Consider the following 17,115-nt stretch of genomic DNA (forward strand, 5'->3'; position numbering starts at 1 on the left):
GCTAGGCCCGGCTTCCTCCATGGAAGCTCTCTTCTTTCCCATGAGAGAAAAAAGCATGGAAATGGAGAAAATAACTGCTACAAGCTCGAAAAGAGCCATTGGAGTGAAATAAGGTGGAGGGATAGGATGAGTTGTTGGACTTTGAGATTTTTGAGACACAAAGGAGTGCTTGTGTGCTCAAATGAGGGGGATTAAGGGAGATAGGTAGTTGTGGAAGATGGATTTAAGAGAATAGTGGAGGAGGTGTAAGAAAAGGGAAGAAGATGAGATTGGAGAGGTGATTTGAGAGGGGAAAAAGGGATTTGTAAAGGAAAAGGGAAGCTTGGAGGTGTGCAAGAGGGGAGAGGGGAGCAAATGGAAGGGTTATTGGGGTCCCCACGTGATTTCGTGGGCCCCACAGCGTACCACAAGTACCGGCCCACCCGGCTCGGTGCGGCCCGACAGGCCCGATCCAGGCGATCGGTGAGGCCTCGCCGATCCGGCGATGCCATCACTGGTCCCTAGACTCCCTAGCGAGGGCTCACCCCTGGGACGATGACATCCCCCTCGGGGTGCCGTATGTGTGCAGGGTCCACTTCGAGTCCCCCCGAATTGTACTGATTTGGCCCCCGACTCCAATCGAGTCGTTTTGGGTTTCATCTCCCGTATATTCGCACTCTTTGGTTTGTTTAAATGTGGAACTGGTTAAATTTCTATCTCAACCCGTCAATTGACGGTCTGGAAAGGTGTTGGGATCATTTCACATGATCACAAAGGCCTATGGACCGAATTTCTACCGTTGATTTCGATCAATCTCACCGTTTGGCGAAGTTAGGAATCCTATGTCCGGTTCTATGTTTTCTCACACCCTCCTACATCAAAATACATCAGTGTACGTCATGTGACCATAACCCAGGTCCAGTTTAATTCAAATCATGCTCTGATACTAACTTGTAACGCCCTGAAAATCGAGGGTCAAGCAGGAGCCCAACTCAAGAGTTCCAACATATCACTTATGCAACATAGAAAATGATGATTAAATGTTGTCTGTATTAGTGCCTTAAACATGAGTGAGATTATACCAAACAACATATCATACTTCAGAGACAGTTAAATTATGCAAGCGGAAGACTGTAATAATTATATAAAATGTATAAACTGTTGTAAGTCTCCAAAGTGTGAACATGTTACCAGGTTAAATATATACACGTATACTCTCAAAATAGACAAAATGAATATATATGGGTACTCTAAAATGTAAAATGACAAGTGTAATGACATCTAGACAGCATCCCTGTAACCTCGTCGATCAGAACACGGTCTACATAGACCCGCCTGATAGCTGCATATAGGAGAACTCCTCATCATCGTAAAAGTCCGGCTCTGCCTCGAAAGCATTGCCATCATCTGCATCTATAACAGGGTCTGGTTGATGTTTAAAACACCATCCCAGAATGTGGGAGTGAGTAATCAACTTAGCGGAGCTATAAAGCAAAGGTTAACATGTTATCAATTCAGTCAAGCAGTAATGATAAAGCAATAGAGCAAGCATTCCTAGGTACTCTAGTTAATGCAAGGATGATATATTATAATGATGCATGCCCTCGCCTACACTCCCTCTGCGACATCATCTCACGATCGCGGCATGCACCCCTTCTTCTGTACTCAACTCCAACGCTGAAGGCACATGCAAATGTGGTGCATGTACGTGATTAGCCAAGTTCTTAATTAAGCATATTTATACAACAGGTTTGGAAAGCTAAGGTACCTCTCTTTATATCATTGGCTCAAACATTGATCCATCAAGGGTTGTCAATCTTAGTTAATCACATACGAAGAACAGTTCCAGGTCGCTGCGGAGTGGCTCGTCACCTCAGCGCAGGCCTGGTTTATACTCGAGGTCACTACGGAAAGGCTCGTCACCTTAGCGTAGTCTTAGTGTATACTCGTGGTCACTACGGGCTGCTCGAATACAGTGTCCCATACACTACCATATTCGGCTCATGAGTTTGGGTTGCTCACTGGTCACTACGGGGAGGCTCGTCACCCCAGTGTAGGGCTACAACTCGACCACGATGTCCCATACACCACCATGTCCGGCTCATGAGTCTTATCGGATCGAGGTACCAAGGTTAAACGGGATCTTCACTGGTAAGTCGGTACCTTAGATTCAAGCAGTAGCGTCCATACATGGTGAACATATAATGGGTCAATCGGGTTACTTAACAGGCTCGGTTAGCATGAGCGCACGTTAACTTGGTCGACATAGAGTGCATAAGCACTCCGTGTGGCCTAACTACTATCGGCAAATCTGCGTACGACTCGGATTCCCCGAACACATCTGATGTGGCGGAACGACCTCGGCCACTAACTCGGGAATCTTTACCGATCGCCTAGACTATGTCGTAGCCCCAAACATACTTCAAACAATAGCATTCACATGCGGTAGTCAAAGAGAACATATAACAACTAGAATTGAATATAAGTCTTACTTGAGCATTTCAACAAAACACATGCCACATATCACCATACATAGGCATTTCATCCCTAAACCACATAGTAGTAAGATAGGTTACATAGAGGAATCCGTAACCATAGATGAGGAGTTGAGAGTCCCATCTCACCACCCTCATTACATACCTTTACACAAGCATTTTCTCATTCAAGCATTTTATCAAACACGTAGACTACACATATCACACATATGTAAATAAATTAGTAAAACACATATTACGGTAAATCTCTTCACATAGGGGTTGCCACATGCACAACAATCATGTATTTACAATCAATAATCATGGTGAGTACAAATCCAAATTCCATGTTCATTCAAATATTTTAACAAACACATGGAATGCGTTATAAATCAACATAGTCTATATATAAGTATATGTACGAAAAACCACATATCTAAGCATATGTGATAGCAATCAAGCCAGTCATAAATCATTACTGACATTGAAGGCCTTGAAAACCATAACCTAAATATTTATATTTTGCACTTTTCGTCGGTAGACTCATAACAAATTCAGTTTAAACCCTAAGTCTCGCCTATGACACAATGACAACCTATAGCATGAAATATGTTAGCTACTTCAACACTTACTCTATTTGAATCCCTAAAATAGATTAGGGTTAGGATTTTTTACCCAAGAACAGGATCGGAATCGCCGAGATAGCGATACAGACAACCTGATTTGGCACGTGGAGCGATGGGATCGAGTCCTAGGAACTAACTCACACACACTCTCTCTCTCTCTTCTCCTCACTTTCTCCCTTTCTTTTCTCTCTTCTCTCTCCTAGGGTTTATAGAATTCATATAGCAAGGGAGAGAGAGGGTTTAAGGCCCTTATATAGGCCTAGAATTGATGGGAATGGCCCTAGGGCCATGGTATACTTAGGTTATAGTCAAAGACTAGCCACTTCGGTCCAATGAAGCTGTTCTGGAGGCTTCTTTTCTACATGCGGTCAGACTTAAGCTCTCTTACATTGGATCTAGGTCAGGTTAAGATCTCGGTCCGATCAGATCTGTGGATCGGCCGTGGGGGACAGGCTTCAGTTCAACGGTCACCGGTACTCGATCAGGGTCACAAGTGCACTGACATGCGTTTGAAATTTTTCCTGATCTGAGGGTGTAATTGGGTCAGAATCTGACGGTCTGAATTCTTAGATTCGGCCTACAAGCGAACGACTCAATTCACTTAAGTTTCAGTTCATTTCCTAAAGATATTCGCGTTTCTCACATACTTCACTCCGAGCTCATGTTATGCATTTCTGGATACCTTTAGGACTTGATTTCCGAGATGGTTGCCAAGTCCAGCAAGGCGGTCATAACCATATAGATTTGGAAAAATCGAACTTCCGACGCACGGTATAGGTCCGATACGGAGTTTCGATGCGCTCCCAAGAGCAACAGGGTTTTGAGATGGATCCTAAGTTTTTAGGCAATGTAGCGTTAACGATCCTGCAGATTTTGGGTCATATAGATCTATTTAAAGTGATTAGTGCTAATTTCATAGATAATCTAGTTTAACATCTAATTAATCTACATTTAATTTCTAAAGGATTTGGCCCTTAGTGATTTCTGCCTGAGGTGGACTTGGGTCTTTGTACGAATTTTTCTGAGACATTACAACACCTGAGTCAACCCAGACCACCATAACAAGCCCGGACCACCATAACAAGCCCAGATCACCAAGCAAGTTAAAAAAATTTAGAATAGAAAATTACATTTTACCTAAAATGGGCGGATTGCTGCCGGACGGGTGGATTACTGCTGGACGGGTGGATTGCTGCCGGATGAGTACAAGGAGGAAGTGGACTGGAGAGGAGGAGGGGGAGGGGGAGGGGGAGGAGGAGGGATGGCCGGACGACTGCTGGGTTCGGGTAGATGGTAGTCCGATCAGGTGTGGTGCAGGTAGGGTTAGGGTAGAGATGAAAAAAAAAAGTAAATTTTTTTTTTTTATATATACTACCCAATACCGGATCAAGTCAGGCTTCGGATCGGGTCAAGTCTGACCGGATCGAGTTTTGGTTCGAGTTGGGTCGATTACTATTTAACTCGAACTCGACTCAGTTGGGATTCGAATTCGAATGGGGTTACCCGATCGGAACCCGATTATACCATTCGGTTTGGGTCGAGTCAGATCTGACCGAGTCGGACGAGTCGGATACGCCGAGTCGAGTTGGTCCTGCCCGCTCTATTTGTCCTCCGGCCTATTGATAATGTTCACGAAGACACTGACGAAGGTAAAGCAAAATTATGAGCTTGATCCAAAACTCTTGCGGCTCCGAAGAGGTTTTTAATGGTTGGCGTTCAATCACTGCTGTTTCCTGTGGTGTGGTATACTTGAGATTCAGAACTACTTCAATTTTCGGTCTATGCCCTGAAATGATCTGGAAAAACGGATGGACGGCGTAGATATATAAAAAGAGATCAAGGTGGCCCCCACGGCGCCCAGCATATCACAACACCATGGCTGAGGGTGCTGACAACACCACCTAATCCGCGTCCCGCCTCTAGATACCTATTTCCTAAAATAGAATCAGATCGAAACGGATTCATATAAATAGACGGAGCTGGGCCACCTGCTTCTCTTTGTTTCTCGTTCCTAGGGTTTCATTCCCAGCAATAGCGCTCTCTATCCGGCTGCGGATTGCTCGTGGGCTATCGAATCGAAATGGGAGTTCCAGCGTTTTACCGATGGCTGGCGGAGAAATACCCGATGGTGGTGGTGGACGTGGTCGAAGAGGAGCCTGTAGACATCGAAGGCGTATCGATCCCCGTCGACACCAGCAAACCAAACCCTAACAACATCGAATACGACAACCTCTACCTAGACATGAACGGAATCATTCACCCTTGCTTCCACCCCGAAGACAGGGTACGTATCTTCCTTCTTCTTCTTCCTCCGAACATCTTGATCTCTATTTAATGCCAAATTCATGCGTCCTTTGTTTCTGTCTCGTGAAAATTCCTTTTAATTGCTCGTTCGAGATGGCTGGAAATTAGAGAATTGGTGGATAACCTTGGAAACCTGGAAAAAAAGAGGGCTGCGTTTGGATGCACTATTGAAATTAACTAAACCGTGACTTTGTTCCCTAGCATTCCTATTCATGTTCTGAGTTCCAATCTGCAATTGCGTTGTTTCCAAGTTGGGTTGAAAGCAACATGGCTACAATTTGAGGGCGACTATGTAATTATGAATAGTTGGAACCATCATTATACTGTCACGACCCTAAATCTAGTGTTGGTAATCTATGATTCGTATACAACAAATTTTGGTTGACAGCCTCCGTAGAACTCCGATTTTGGTACTTCCAACTATCACCTACTAAGTCCCATAAGCGGGGCTCCACAAGGAGGATTTCTGAAAGTAAAGACGACAAACACGTATCATTTCTCAAAATTTCATCATATTCAACATTTATTACTGTGTACAACTGAGCACATCAAGGCAAAACCAAAACATAAGCCATGTTATATTTACTATACCTGATGTACATATTCAGGGTATTACAAAAAAAATATATACACTGATATGTACAAAACAAAAAGGACAACTGGAGTTTGTAGCCTCTACTCCTGCAGCTCCCTACTCTCACCTAAAAAAATAGAAAGGAAAGCTTGAGCTAGTAAGCCCAGTGAGTGTGTGTGCAGTGAAAATGCATGTTTCATGTCATGCTCATATAATGCATAAGACTGCACGGGCTTTCTGGATCGATAATAATAAACTAAAGATACAATACATTATGCCACTTTTTTGTTCCTATATACAAAGGTGGGACTTCTACCCACTTGTAACATACATACTCTTTCAACGTTTCCATAACTTTCCATATTTCCTAATTGAATTACCAAAGTCTAAAACAGAGGTGGGACTCGCATATGATTGCTACCCACTTGTATAGACTTTTCCACCGTGGTCAACTACAGAGGTGGGACTACATAGTTCACGGGTCAAACTAGTCTAACCTACTTGTGTTGAACCTCACTATCTGCCTAACAGCGAGAAGTCATAAGTCACCTAGCAAATCGATAGCGGGCAATTTACAAGCTCGTCACACACAACCTATTTTTGCTTTCCCATATGCAGGTCAGGTCAAACCTCTCAACCAATCGACACGCGTCGGTGGGAGTCGCTGCCTACTTTGGTATTTCGGCATTCCAACGCTCTGTTCTTCCACCCGGTCTAGGCATTGGTTGCTCCCAATGATACCAATCGGGGTTTAGGGACTTTCACTCACGGACCCTCTAATCATGTCCTGTTGAATTACACATTTTCGGTGTGATGTCCAACTCATGTCATAACAAAGTATGTTTCATCGCATTTACAATCACTGTATGCATGTATGCATGAGTCCGCACACAAGCACAATAGATCATGTTTTTCAAGACAAGCAAAGGATGACCTTCCTCATGTGGTCTCCTCATGTATTTTAAGATTCTCTGAGGGGTCTCATGTATTGCATCCTGTATCTAGACGGTTCACATACTTTGGCGGAGCCCCACCATCGAGTTGTCAAAATCCGTTAGGTCCGAGAGCCTAACCGTTGTGGCCGTAGTCAAGTTATGAAGTTATTGGCGAAAACGACATGTCAATAGGACACCCGGATTGTAAGCTATGCATAGATATGTGTATGTATATTTTAATAAACTAACTCAAATGACCTCGATTTGTTTTAAAATCCTTGGAATGCTTTCTTTCAAATCACTTAAATAGCATTTTGTTTATTGCTACCATAAGTTTAGACTTCTCAAAATCATCACAAAACATCCCATAACCCTCCTTTTTAGACAAAAGCCAATTTAAAACCATTTTCAAGTCCATCAATATGAAAAACCTCTTCAACATTCCATTTCCAGCACTCTAGTTGAAAAGAAGAAGAAGAAGAAAATGAAATAGAAGTTGAGGTTGAGAATCAATCCTCTGCTAGTTATAGGTGAGTGCATAGATTAGGAGCACGCATATGTGTACGTTGGGGTTTCCTTGAAAACCCTATCGCTGAATTTTCATTTAGGGTTAGGTGATTATTGGAATTTCTGTTTTAAGGTTAGCTTATTGCTGGATTTTTTGTTTTAGGGTTCGGTTCATGTTGGATTTTCATTTAGGGTTAGGTGAGTGCTGGAATTTCTGTTTTAAGGTTAGACTATTGCTGGATTTTCTATTTTAGGGTTAGGTTAGTGCTGAATTTTCATTCAGGGTTAGGTGATTGCTGGAATTTCTGTTTTAAGGTTAGATTATCGCTGGATTTTCTGAAGGTTATCGCTAGATTTTTCTGATTTAGTTAGTAAGATTATTAATGGAAGGTTGGATGATAGAGATGAGTTAGTTTTGTTTACATTCATATGAATTACCATCGGATTCTTGCTGTCCCTTACAAAGTCCGCCTACTACCTGTTTGACAAAACGTTTAAAAGAATTATCCTTCCTCCTTTTGATGTAGTTAATTCTTGAGAAAAAGCATGCTTATGGCATGAAGTCTTATAGCGGAATGAATTCCGGATTGGAGTTAGATTGGCTAAGTCATGTGCATATCATATATATGGTTCATAGTTGATGTATCATTGTATGATTGAGAGTGAATGATTCATACCTTAAAACAGAAAATCTAGCAATAGTCTAACTTTAAAACAGAAATTTCAGCACTCACCTGACCCTAAATGAAAATCCAGCATGAACCGAACCCTAGAACAGAAAATCCAGCAATAATTTAACCTTAAAACAGAAATTCCAGCAATCACCTAACCCTAAATGAAAATTCAGCGATAGGGTTTTCAAGGAAACCCTAACGTACACATATGCATACTCCTAATCTATGCACTCACCTGTAACTAGCAGAGGATTGGTTCTCAACCTCAACTTCTATTTCCTTTTCTTCTTCTTCTTCTTCTTCTCAGCTAGAGTGTTGGAAGTGGAATGTTGAAAGAGGTTTTTCATATTAATGGACTTGAAAATGGTTTTAAATTGGCTTTTGTCTAAAAAGGAGGGTTATGGGATGTTTTGTAATGATTTTGAGAAGTTTAAACTTATGGTAGCAATAAACAAAATGTTATTTAAGTGATTTGAAAGAAAGCATTCCAAGGATTTTAAAACAAATCGAGGTCATTTAAGTTATTTTATTAAAATATACATGTACATATCTATGCATAACTTACAATCCGGGTGCCCTATTGACATGTCGTTTTTGCCAGTAACTTCGTAACTTGACTACGGCCACAATGGTTAGGCTTTCGGACCTAACAGATTTTTACAACTCGATGGTGAGGTTCCGCCAGATAAAATAAGGATATAATTGTCATTTCTCAGATTGTTTAATTTTAAGTCTGTATCTTAAAATTCGTACATTGGGTTGAAATACGGCTTGCGGCTCGATAATAGAACAACGTTATGATCAAGTCCAAACATTCTCGAGGCCAATGGACCTACAGTCAACGGCTATCCAGTGTACAAACTAGATTTCGGGGCCTCAGGTCTTACATATACTCTGTTGCTTCGTGATGCCATTAGAGTCCTAGTATAGTTTGGAATTTTAGTATGTTTGTTTTTTAGTGCTACTCCATTGGCTTTATGTGGAGCAACTCCATAAATTTATCTTTCCGTTTACAATCTTTATGCTTCAAGTCTAGTACATTTTTTGTTTTTGAAAGGTTGAGTTTGGTAGGTGGTATTCACTTTATGCATGATTTTTGGCATTAGAGCATGTTCATTCCTTGGGAACTTGAGGCTTTTTTCCCTTGCTTTCTTTCCTCTCTTCCCCCTTTCCCTTTCCATCCAAAAACCATACCCCTCTCCTTCCCCCAAACAAAAAACAAATCCCTTTCCTTCTCCTTCAATCATTTCCCCCCTTTTCCTTATTTACGAGTCCCAAATCCATGACCAATGTTTTAAATATCGTTATCGCGTAATGTATCACACCCTTGGGATACGGATACATATCAGTTATCGTACGGGATATATCAGTTGTATCGCGTAATGTATCGCCGTTGTTGGGAAACATGGGAACATTGGGAAATTGGTCAAAATTTTCAATGAAACTTTAGGGATTGTTAAAAAAGACATCAATTCACACTTAGAAATCAAAACATTACAAAAAAAATTCACATAATAAGGGTATTCTTTGTATGGGGTCCTTCTATATGCGCTTTCCAACTGAACTGATGCAAGTATATTCAAAGGCTATTCATATAATTTATAAACGTAAGAAGATATGTATGGAAACACATGCAATACATTCAAAAGCAAAAGAAGAATCACTAGATCAGGTTACATACATGTTTAATTTTGTGTTTGGAATTTGGATACAAAGATTGTAACTGATTTGTAAGAAATTGAGAAATTTTGATTTTTCTCAATTTTCCACAACTTGACCCATCTCCCCTAAATCTCGAAATCGAAGTTCCAAATGCATGATTTTTAATGGAAAATATGAAGAATAATATATTTGTAACAATTTGACACTGGTTTAATGTGATTTACAACAAAAATATGGATCGAAAATAAAAAATGCTCACTGGATCAAATAGGTGGGATATATCGGCACTACCCGTGCGTTTTGTATGGCACAGGTGGGATACAAGATATATCGTGGGATATATTGGCTGATATCGTTGATATTTAAAACACTGTCCATGACAAACCCATTCCCAAAATCCATCAAAAAGCCTAACTTCAAATCCATAGCAAAACCCCTAAGCATTGCCATCGCCCAAATCTCACACCCCAAATTTCCCCATTTGCCTAAATCCTACACCAATGAACCAACGCAGTCGTCAATTTTGAGATGTCATCTAGAGGTGGATACTCATACACTCCATGTGGTTCCTAAGACTTGGATACTCATAACTATTGCAATTGTTAGTACTCATCTTCCAACTACCCTCACTCATCTTCCAACTACTTGTATACCCATGTCTATCAGAATTGTCCTTCCTATTACTACATTGTTACCTGTTTTCATATGATTATTATGGCAAGTGATATCGATGCTATATCCTTTCTGCACAAGCACTTAAGAATATGTTGAATATTCGAAAATATGCAATTGTAAAGGCCCATTTGAGGGATCAAGGAACACTAAGAAGATATGGAAGGATGGGATGCAAGAAATTAGGGAAGTAGTCCGTGAATGAAGAAAATTAGTGAAGAAGTTTGGCCAAGCTTGCATGGATCGCTTGCAGAGACTGGATGGAAACAATGAATCTCAATATGTTGAATTTGAAAATTCAAAGGATGATGTGTGTAGCGTAAGTGTCGAATTCAAAGATGATACACACCAAGGGTCTAAGGTGCTATCAATTGAGGAACCATGCGATGGAAGATGCGATGGATCATTGGCTTGATCCACAGAAAAGGTAATCAATGACTCAATAATCATGTTGGCATCTTTCAAAAAAAATAAAATAAAATTGAGATGGATGCATTAGTCCCATCCCAACGTCAATCAAAGTCTGTAAGAGGATTCGAGAAGCTAATGAAGCCGATTGATCCATCATCTGAGGCATTCAACTCCTCTGCCAAAGATTAAGTGGAAGTCAATGACAAAAAACATGTACAACATGAAAATGATGGAAGAAGTGTGATCTATGAAGCCATCGCACGTGAGAGATGCCTATCAGATGTGCAAATCTTAACCACCGACTGCCATCGAAGCTAGGCAAACACATTACAAAGCCAGAAAATGTACTTGGATCAATCTTGTTTACCAAACTGGAACATGGGTTTTCTGATCCTGGGGGAATTGATGCAATCAGATCCCATATGGATAGGTTCTTCACTGCATGCTTCAATGTTTAGTACTGCTATAGTAGTGCACTACAGTCAAGTGATGGTACCCAATTTAATCTAGCACGGAGTCCCAGTATGGTTTGCAATTTTAGAATGAGTTTGTTTCTTATTTTGTATTTGGAAACAGTTTGTTATTACTTATTAGTAGTTGGATATGATTAGGAGTGCTAGCAGCCTAACACCAATTAGGAATAATTTTTGAGTTTCACTTGGAGACCTATGTAATTAAGTTTGTAAATAGGCATGTGGGTATCGGGCGTCAGCAATTTGGAGAGGTATTCTAGCTACAAAGACTAATTTCTTGAAGGGAGTGGTGGGGTTTGAGCTTGGGAACGGGGAGAAAATCCGGTTTTGGGAAGATGTTTGGCCGGGTGAAATCCCTTTGTGTAATGTTTATCCTAACTTAGCTCGCATTTCACCATTCCATGATGTTCTAGTAGCTCAGTGTGCATCTAGGGTAGGATCGTTAACAGTTTGGTGCCCTCCTTCTCGTCTCTATCTATCAGATGATGAGGCCAGCGAGGTGGTCTCGCTCCTCTCTTTTATCCAACATTTCCATCTGCCCATCAGGGAGATGGACAGTCTACTGTAGAGGATGGAGCCTTTAGGATGCTTTTTAGTTAGATCTTTCTATAATATGCTATTTAAATCTGATGGGGGATGGAGGACCCCTCTTCACCAAACACGTTTGGTCCTATGCAGGGCCTCCAAAGGTTGCAGCATTCTCTTGGCTTGTAGGGCGGTAAAGGGTTCTAACGATAGATGATCTTTAGAGGGGTATGCTGTTGCCCAACGCTTGTTTGCTTTGCATGAAGGACTCAAAATTGATCAACCACCTCTTTATTCATTGCCCTAGTGTTTCCATGGCGTGGGCTTCTGCTATGTCTGACTTCAATATGCCTTGGGTAATGCCACAGTCTATTGGTGCTATATTTTTGGCCAGGCATGGTGCGAATTTATCTAAGAACAAGAGAGGTCTTTGGAGATCCTGCTTGATGGATACTCTTTGAGCAATCTAGAAAGAAAGGAATGGAAGATGTTTTCGTAATTTGAGCCACAATGTCGATTGGATTACAACAAAAGTTCGGAACTATGTTAAGGAGTGGGGCTGATGCTTTTTTGGATGATTGGGGTGTGGATTGTTTTTCGAGATGCTGATCTTTTCGGTCCTTGGGATGGGAGGATCCTTTCTCCTGGGGGCTGTTTTTCTGTAGTCTTTTGTGTTAGGGTTGTATTCTTTGTTGCATGATGGTGCCTATTCAATAAAATTCTTTGTTATCTTTCAAAAAAATAGGCACGTAGGTCATGCATATGAACATGATTCTCTGATCTTATGAAATAAGCAATTTTATTTGAATTATTGCCATAAAAATTTTCTTAGAGAGGTGCAATGCCTTAGAAACCGTCGATGCAACTCCATCAGCTTTGTGTGGAGCGACTCCACATATTTATCGTTTGTTTATTATCTTTATGCTTTGAATCTAGTACGTGGGATCAACTTTATGAGATTAGTTTCAATCTCTTTGATTCTAGTTGCATTGTGTCATTGCTATTAATCTGGATAGCTGCAATTTGACTCACCTTTATATCCAAAAGGAGCCAAGAACAATGTTTTAGCTTGAATTCCATAATTTTTGTGTTTTCTTTTTTTTTTTTTTTTTTTTTTTTTTTTTTTTTATAACTTTTTTATCGTTTATTGGAGGATAAGTACTTCATTTTGGGGAAAATTATCCCTTGAATGGTGCACCAAGTCCTCACCTAGTGTCCTGTAGTCAAATTGGACACTTGATGAGATGGTCATGATTTGGACTGTTTATTGGGTGGGTCCCATCATGGATCAACCATGCTGATGGATATCATAGCTTTAATGATTTTAGCTATCCAAGTGTTGACCAATATATGGATGATAGATGATAATATTGGAAATGGTCATCCTAGAATGAGAAATGGTCCCTTTGTTGGCTGAGCATGATTTTCACGTTAGTGTCAGTCTTTGGACAATGCTCCATCCACTGTCTGGCCCCTCTGTGAGTGGTCTAGATCATGGGTTGCCCTCACTTAAGTTTAATGCACCAGATTTGGAGTCTAGTAATGCCCAGGTTAGTTGCCCCTGTGCCATTTTTGGGATCTTATTTCTTTTTTACAAGATAGCATTTCTCAGTAAGACAAGGAACAAACTCAGGATGTGGAGGGCAGCCATGAAGTGTATATTTTAACATCATCATGTTTGCTGAGATAATGGGGTTATTGAACAATGTTTATACAGATATGAACGAGCCAGATCAGAAGATGTGGACATGTGCTTCCAATGGATGCTTATGATCAAAATATCTATTACATAAACGTTTTAGCGGTGATGGTGATGATACCTCCATGCACAAATGGGTGGCGGTATCTCATCCCTCCTCGAGTTGAACCATTTGGTAGTTAACGGTTGATATGCTCGTGGATAACCTTCACAAAAGGTGGTTTTCATTCTCGAGAATTTGCTTCATGTGTTGTGAGAACGAGGAGTTGGCCGACCATCTATTCCTCCATTGCCCCTTGGCGTGCAATGTGTGGTTCCCATTTCTTTGATGGGTGGAAAAGGAAAAAAGAAAAAAATGTTTTTGTTGGGTTTGGATGTCACATTGGAACCATCAGTCGCATTGTTTTTTTGATGGCCAATCAATCAAAGTATATATATTAAAAGAAAAAACAAAGATTACAAACTACAAAGCAACAACACTGCTCAAGCATCTACCAAAAGTAAAAAAAAGAAAAGAAAATCGGGAGTAAATACAACAACAAGAAGCTACAACTCCCAACAACTAAAACACCGTTGTCTAATGAGTATTTATGATCAGAACAACCCTTAGGCCTCTTAGGCAAGATACCCGCATTGGAATTGGCCTTTCAAAGAATGTGAACAACTTAGAAGGAGCAACCCTCGACCAATTCTCTGAGCTCTTTAGTGAGTGAATGAGATCAACTAATTGCCTAATCCCCAAGGAGCTGGACCCCCCCAGTCCCACAATATCACATTCCAGGAGTCACCTTAAAAAACAATGGGGCTGAGAGCAAACTAGATATCTCTCTTGCATGCTTTGGAGGACAAGTGTAAGCATGATTTGAATCCCTAATACCGTCAAGCTCCAAAAACTCGGCTAAAAACTCCTGTGGGACCTGGTTTGCCAAAAAACAACCATCAAAATTCAGTTTATACTAACTCATATGCAGTGTTTCAAATAGCGCCTGTAGCGTCCCAAATAGCGTAAATCCCTTGTAACAGGGGTCGTAACGTACACTACAACTACGTAGCACGTAGCGTCCGTAGCATAAGCTACAATGTATTTTTTTACTTTTTTTTTTTTTTTCACGTTTTCTTTGTTTCTAATGTTGAGGAATGTGACACTTGTATTATACTTGATACTTAACCTATGGGTTTTTATTTCTTTTCATAATTGTGACTTGTGGTTTCAATTAGACATTATTAATTAAAGTGGTTTGCTTAGAAAGTTGTTGATGTGATAATTATTTGGTTTAGCTTATATATATGGATTGGCTTTTGATAAATGATAACTAATAACTTTTTTGAACATGCTTATAAATGATAAAATGAATCATCTTTTAGGCATTTACACACACACACACACACACACACACACACTATCTATTATATTTGTCCTATTTTTAAATTTAAAAATAGAAGTATTGTGTAGCTTATGCTACACGCTATGTATTTACGCTACATGCTATAGAGGGCTGAGCGCTACGCATCATGCTATTGCTATTTAAAACACTGCTCATATGAGGGGCTTCCAAGTAATAGATTGTTTCATAACATGATCACCACTAAGCATAACCTCCTTCCAACCTGACTGAAAGGAGCAGAGGTACCCCTGAAATTTTGCTGCATCTTGCGCAGCCCACCATCATTTAAAAATTTCTCTTGATCAAGCATTTAGACGATACAACTTTACCTTCAAAGGCCCTCCAATTTCTTTCAAGCCAAACTGACCACATAACTGCAAACAATGACATGATCCATAGATACCATCCATTTAAACTACAAACTTACACCACCTAACTGCCTATCAGTTCATGATAGGAGCCGGGGATCTCCATGTTATCCCAAACTTTGCCAAAACAACGGCCCATATGTCTCTAGAAAATTCACAATGGAGGAAATGATTAATTGCATCTTCTTGACAGCGACATCTATCATCTATTTGTGAAATACATCCCTCTACATTTCAGATTGTCAGTTGTAAGCCTCTTCTTATGACCAACCAAACAAATGCTCTTGATTTTAGGAGGCACCAGAGGTCTGAGATTCTTAAAAAAAAATGAATAGTTTTTAGGAGAGTCAGCCAAATCTTGTGGCGAGGAACTAACTGAGAATGCATCTTTTGCCTCTAACTGTCACACAGCCTTTTATCATTTCCATCCTGTTGGATATACATCCCTTGTAATGTAGCCATCAACTTCAACAATCCATTGATCTTGTCCTCCTTGAGATCGGGACCGAAGGAAGGACACCACGCAATGTTTCCCCTACCATCTGATAGAATGTAAGAACTACAAGAAACATTTATCAACTAAGCTTCACTAAAGGTAATTCAGAGCGCCAGGTATCCTCCCAAAATCTCACTATCCCCCATTCTGACTTTGAACTGTGGATGATTAGAGCAGGAGGGTTGAGCTCTAGAGATTGCTCTCTAAAGGGATGCCCCCATCTAGTAGAGGCATGATTAAGGTCCCGACTATAGCTGCACAAAGCGTGAAGTGAAGCAGTAATAAATTCAGGTGTGGGGAAGCACAGAAGTGTCTGTTTCGTAGGAAGCGGGAGCGGGAGGCCGAAGCAGAGATTCAAAGTGGGAGCAACACCTAGTTAGAAGGATCCTTCAACTAAGGACCCAATCGTTTGCACTCAATTATACATATTTCAATTTTAGATGATTAGATATTTCACCTTTTTTTTTTTTTTTGTCGTGTTTTGAGTTCTTCTATATAAGTTTGTATGTTTCTCTCTAATTATATTTACTGGATTCTCTTTTCATATATATATATTTTTTTCATGGTTGTTTGTATGTTGCAATCTATTTATAAAATAAATTTTTATGATGCTAAATATTTGCACGCTGTACCTCTTAAAAAAAGTTCATATTGACCTTTATGATACTGTAGATTCATGCTCGCTATTGTTTAAAAAAGTTGGTTGTATTTGAACTATATATATAATTAAGGAACTTGCTTGTAGTATCTTAAAAAAAGGAAACTTGCTTGTAGCCATTGGGCAGTTGAGGAATAACATGTTCATAGGATGTGTAGCTGAAATGGATGAGTCATGAGTGGCAAGGGGAGGAACGATAGAGTTAGAAATCAATGCGTTTGAGGGAACTTATCAGTAGGACTGGCACCAATAGGTAATAAAATGGGGGAAAGTGGACTTAATTGGTAAGGCTGTAAGAGGGCAAGGGATGGCCCAAAAGAACATGGGTGGAGGTGTAGTAAGAATAGACTTGATGGCGTATTATTTAACTGAGGATATGGTCCTTGATAGGGTGGATTGGTGGAACAAGCATCATGTAGCTGACCTCAATTAGTTGGGATAAGGCTTAGATGATGATGATGACCGCCGGTAGCAATTGCCCAGTGTACCAAGCACGGGAAAAGGAGGTTTGGTGTCATGTGGGCAGCTGGGTTTTGAACTTTTGCCAAGCAATCATCAAGTTCCTGTTTTCTATCTATCTATCTTTTTTTTTGGCAAAACAGGATTCATAAAGCCAGCTGTAGATGGTTGCTGCAAGGCTATAATGATGATGATGGTGATTAAATTGTTGTTGTTGTATTGAATCCTGACAGA

The 17,115-nt window shown here is 40.3% G+C and overlaps 1 protein-coding gene across 3 annotated transcripts in view; it reads left to right on the forward strand.

Moving 5' to 3' along the window:
* The first annotated feature begins 5,018 nt into the window (after positions 1–5,018).
* Positions 5,019–17,115, forward strand: part of LOC131237317 (5'-3' exoribonuclease 3-like) — a 70,557-nt gene continuing 58,460 nt past the window's right edge. For 2 of the 3 annotated variants that reach the window (XM_058235022.1, XM_058235023.1), the window contains exon 1: positions 5,019–5,363. In XM_058235022.1, the coding sequence (XP_058091005.1) occupies positions 5,160–5,363 (204 nt within the window). In that variant the 5' untranslated portion in view covers positions 5,019–5,159. The remainder of the gene's footprint in view (positions 5,364–17,115) is intronic. The other variant, XM_058235024.1, reaches the window with a different exon arrangement.

The sequence above is a fragment of the Magnolia sinica genome, chromosome 2 (assembly GCF_029962835.1).
Source record: "Magnolia sinica isolate HGM2019 chromosome 2, MsV1, whole genome shotgun sequence".
NCBI classification, from domain to species: domain Eukaryota; kingdom Viridiplantae; phylum Streptophyta; class Magnoliopsida; order Magnoliales; family Magnoliaceae; genus Magnolia; species Magnolia sinica.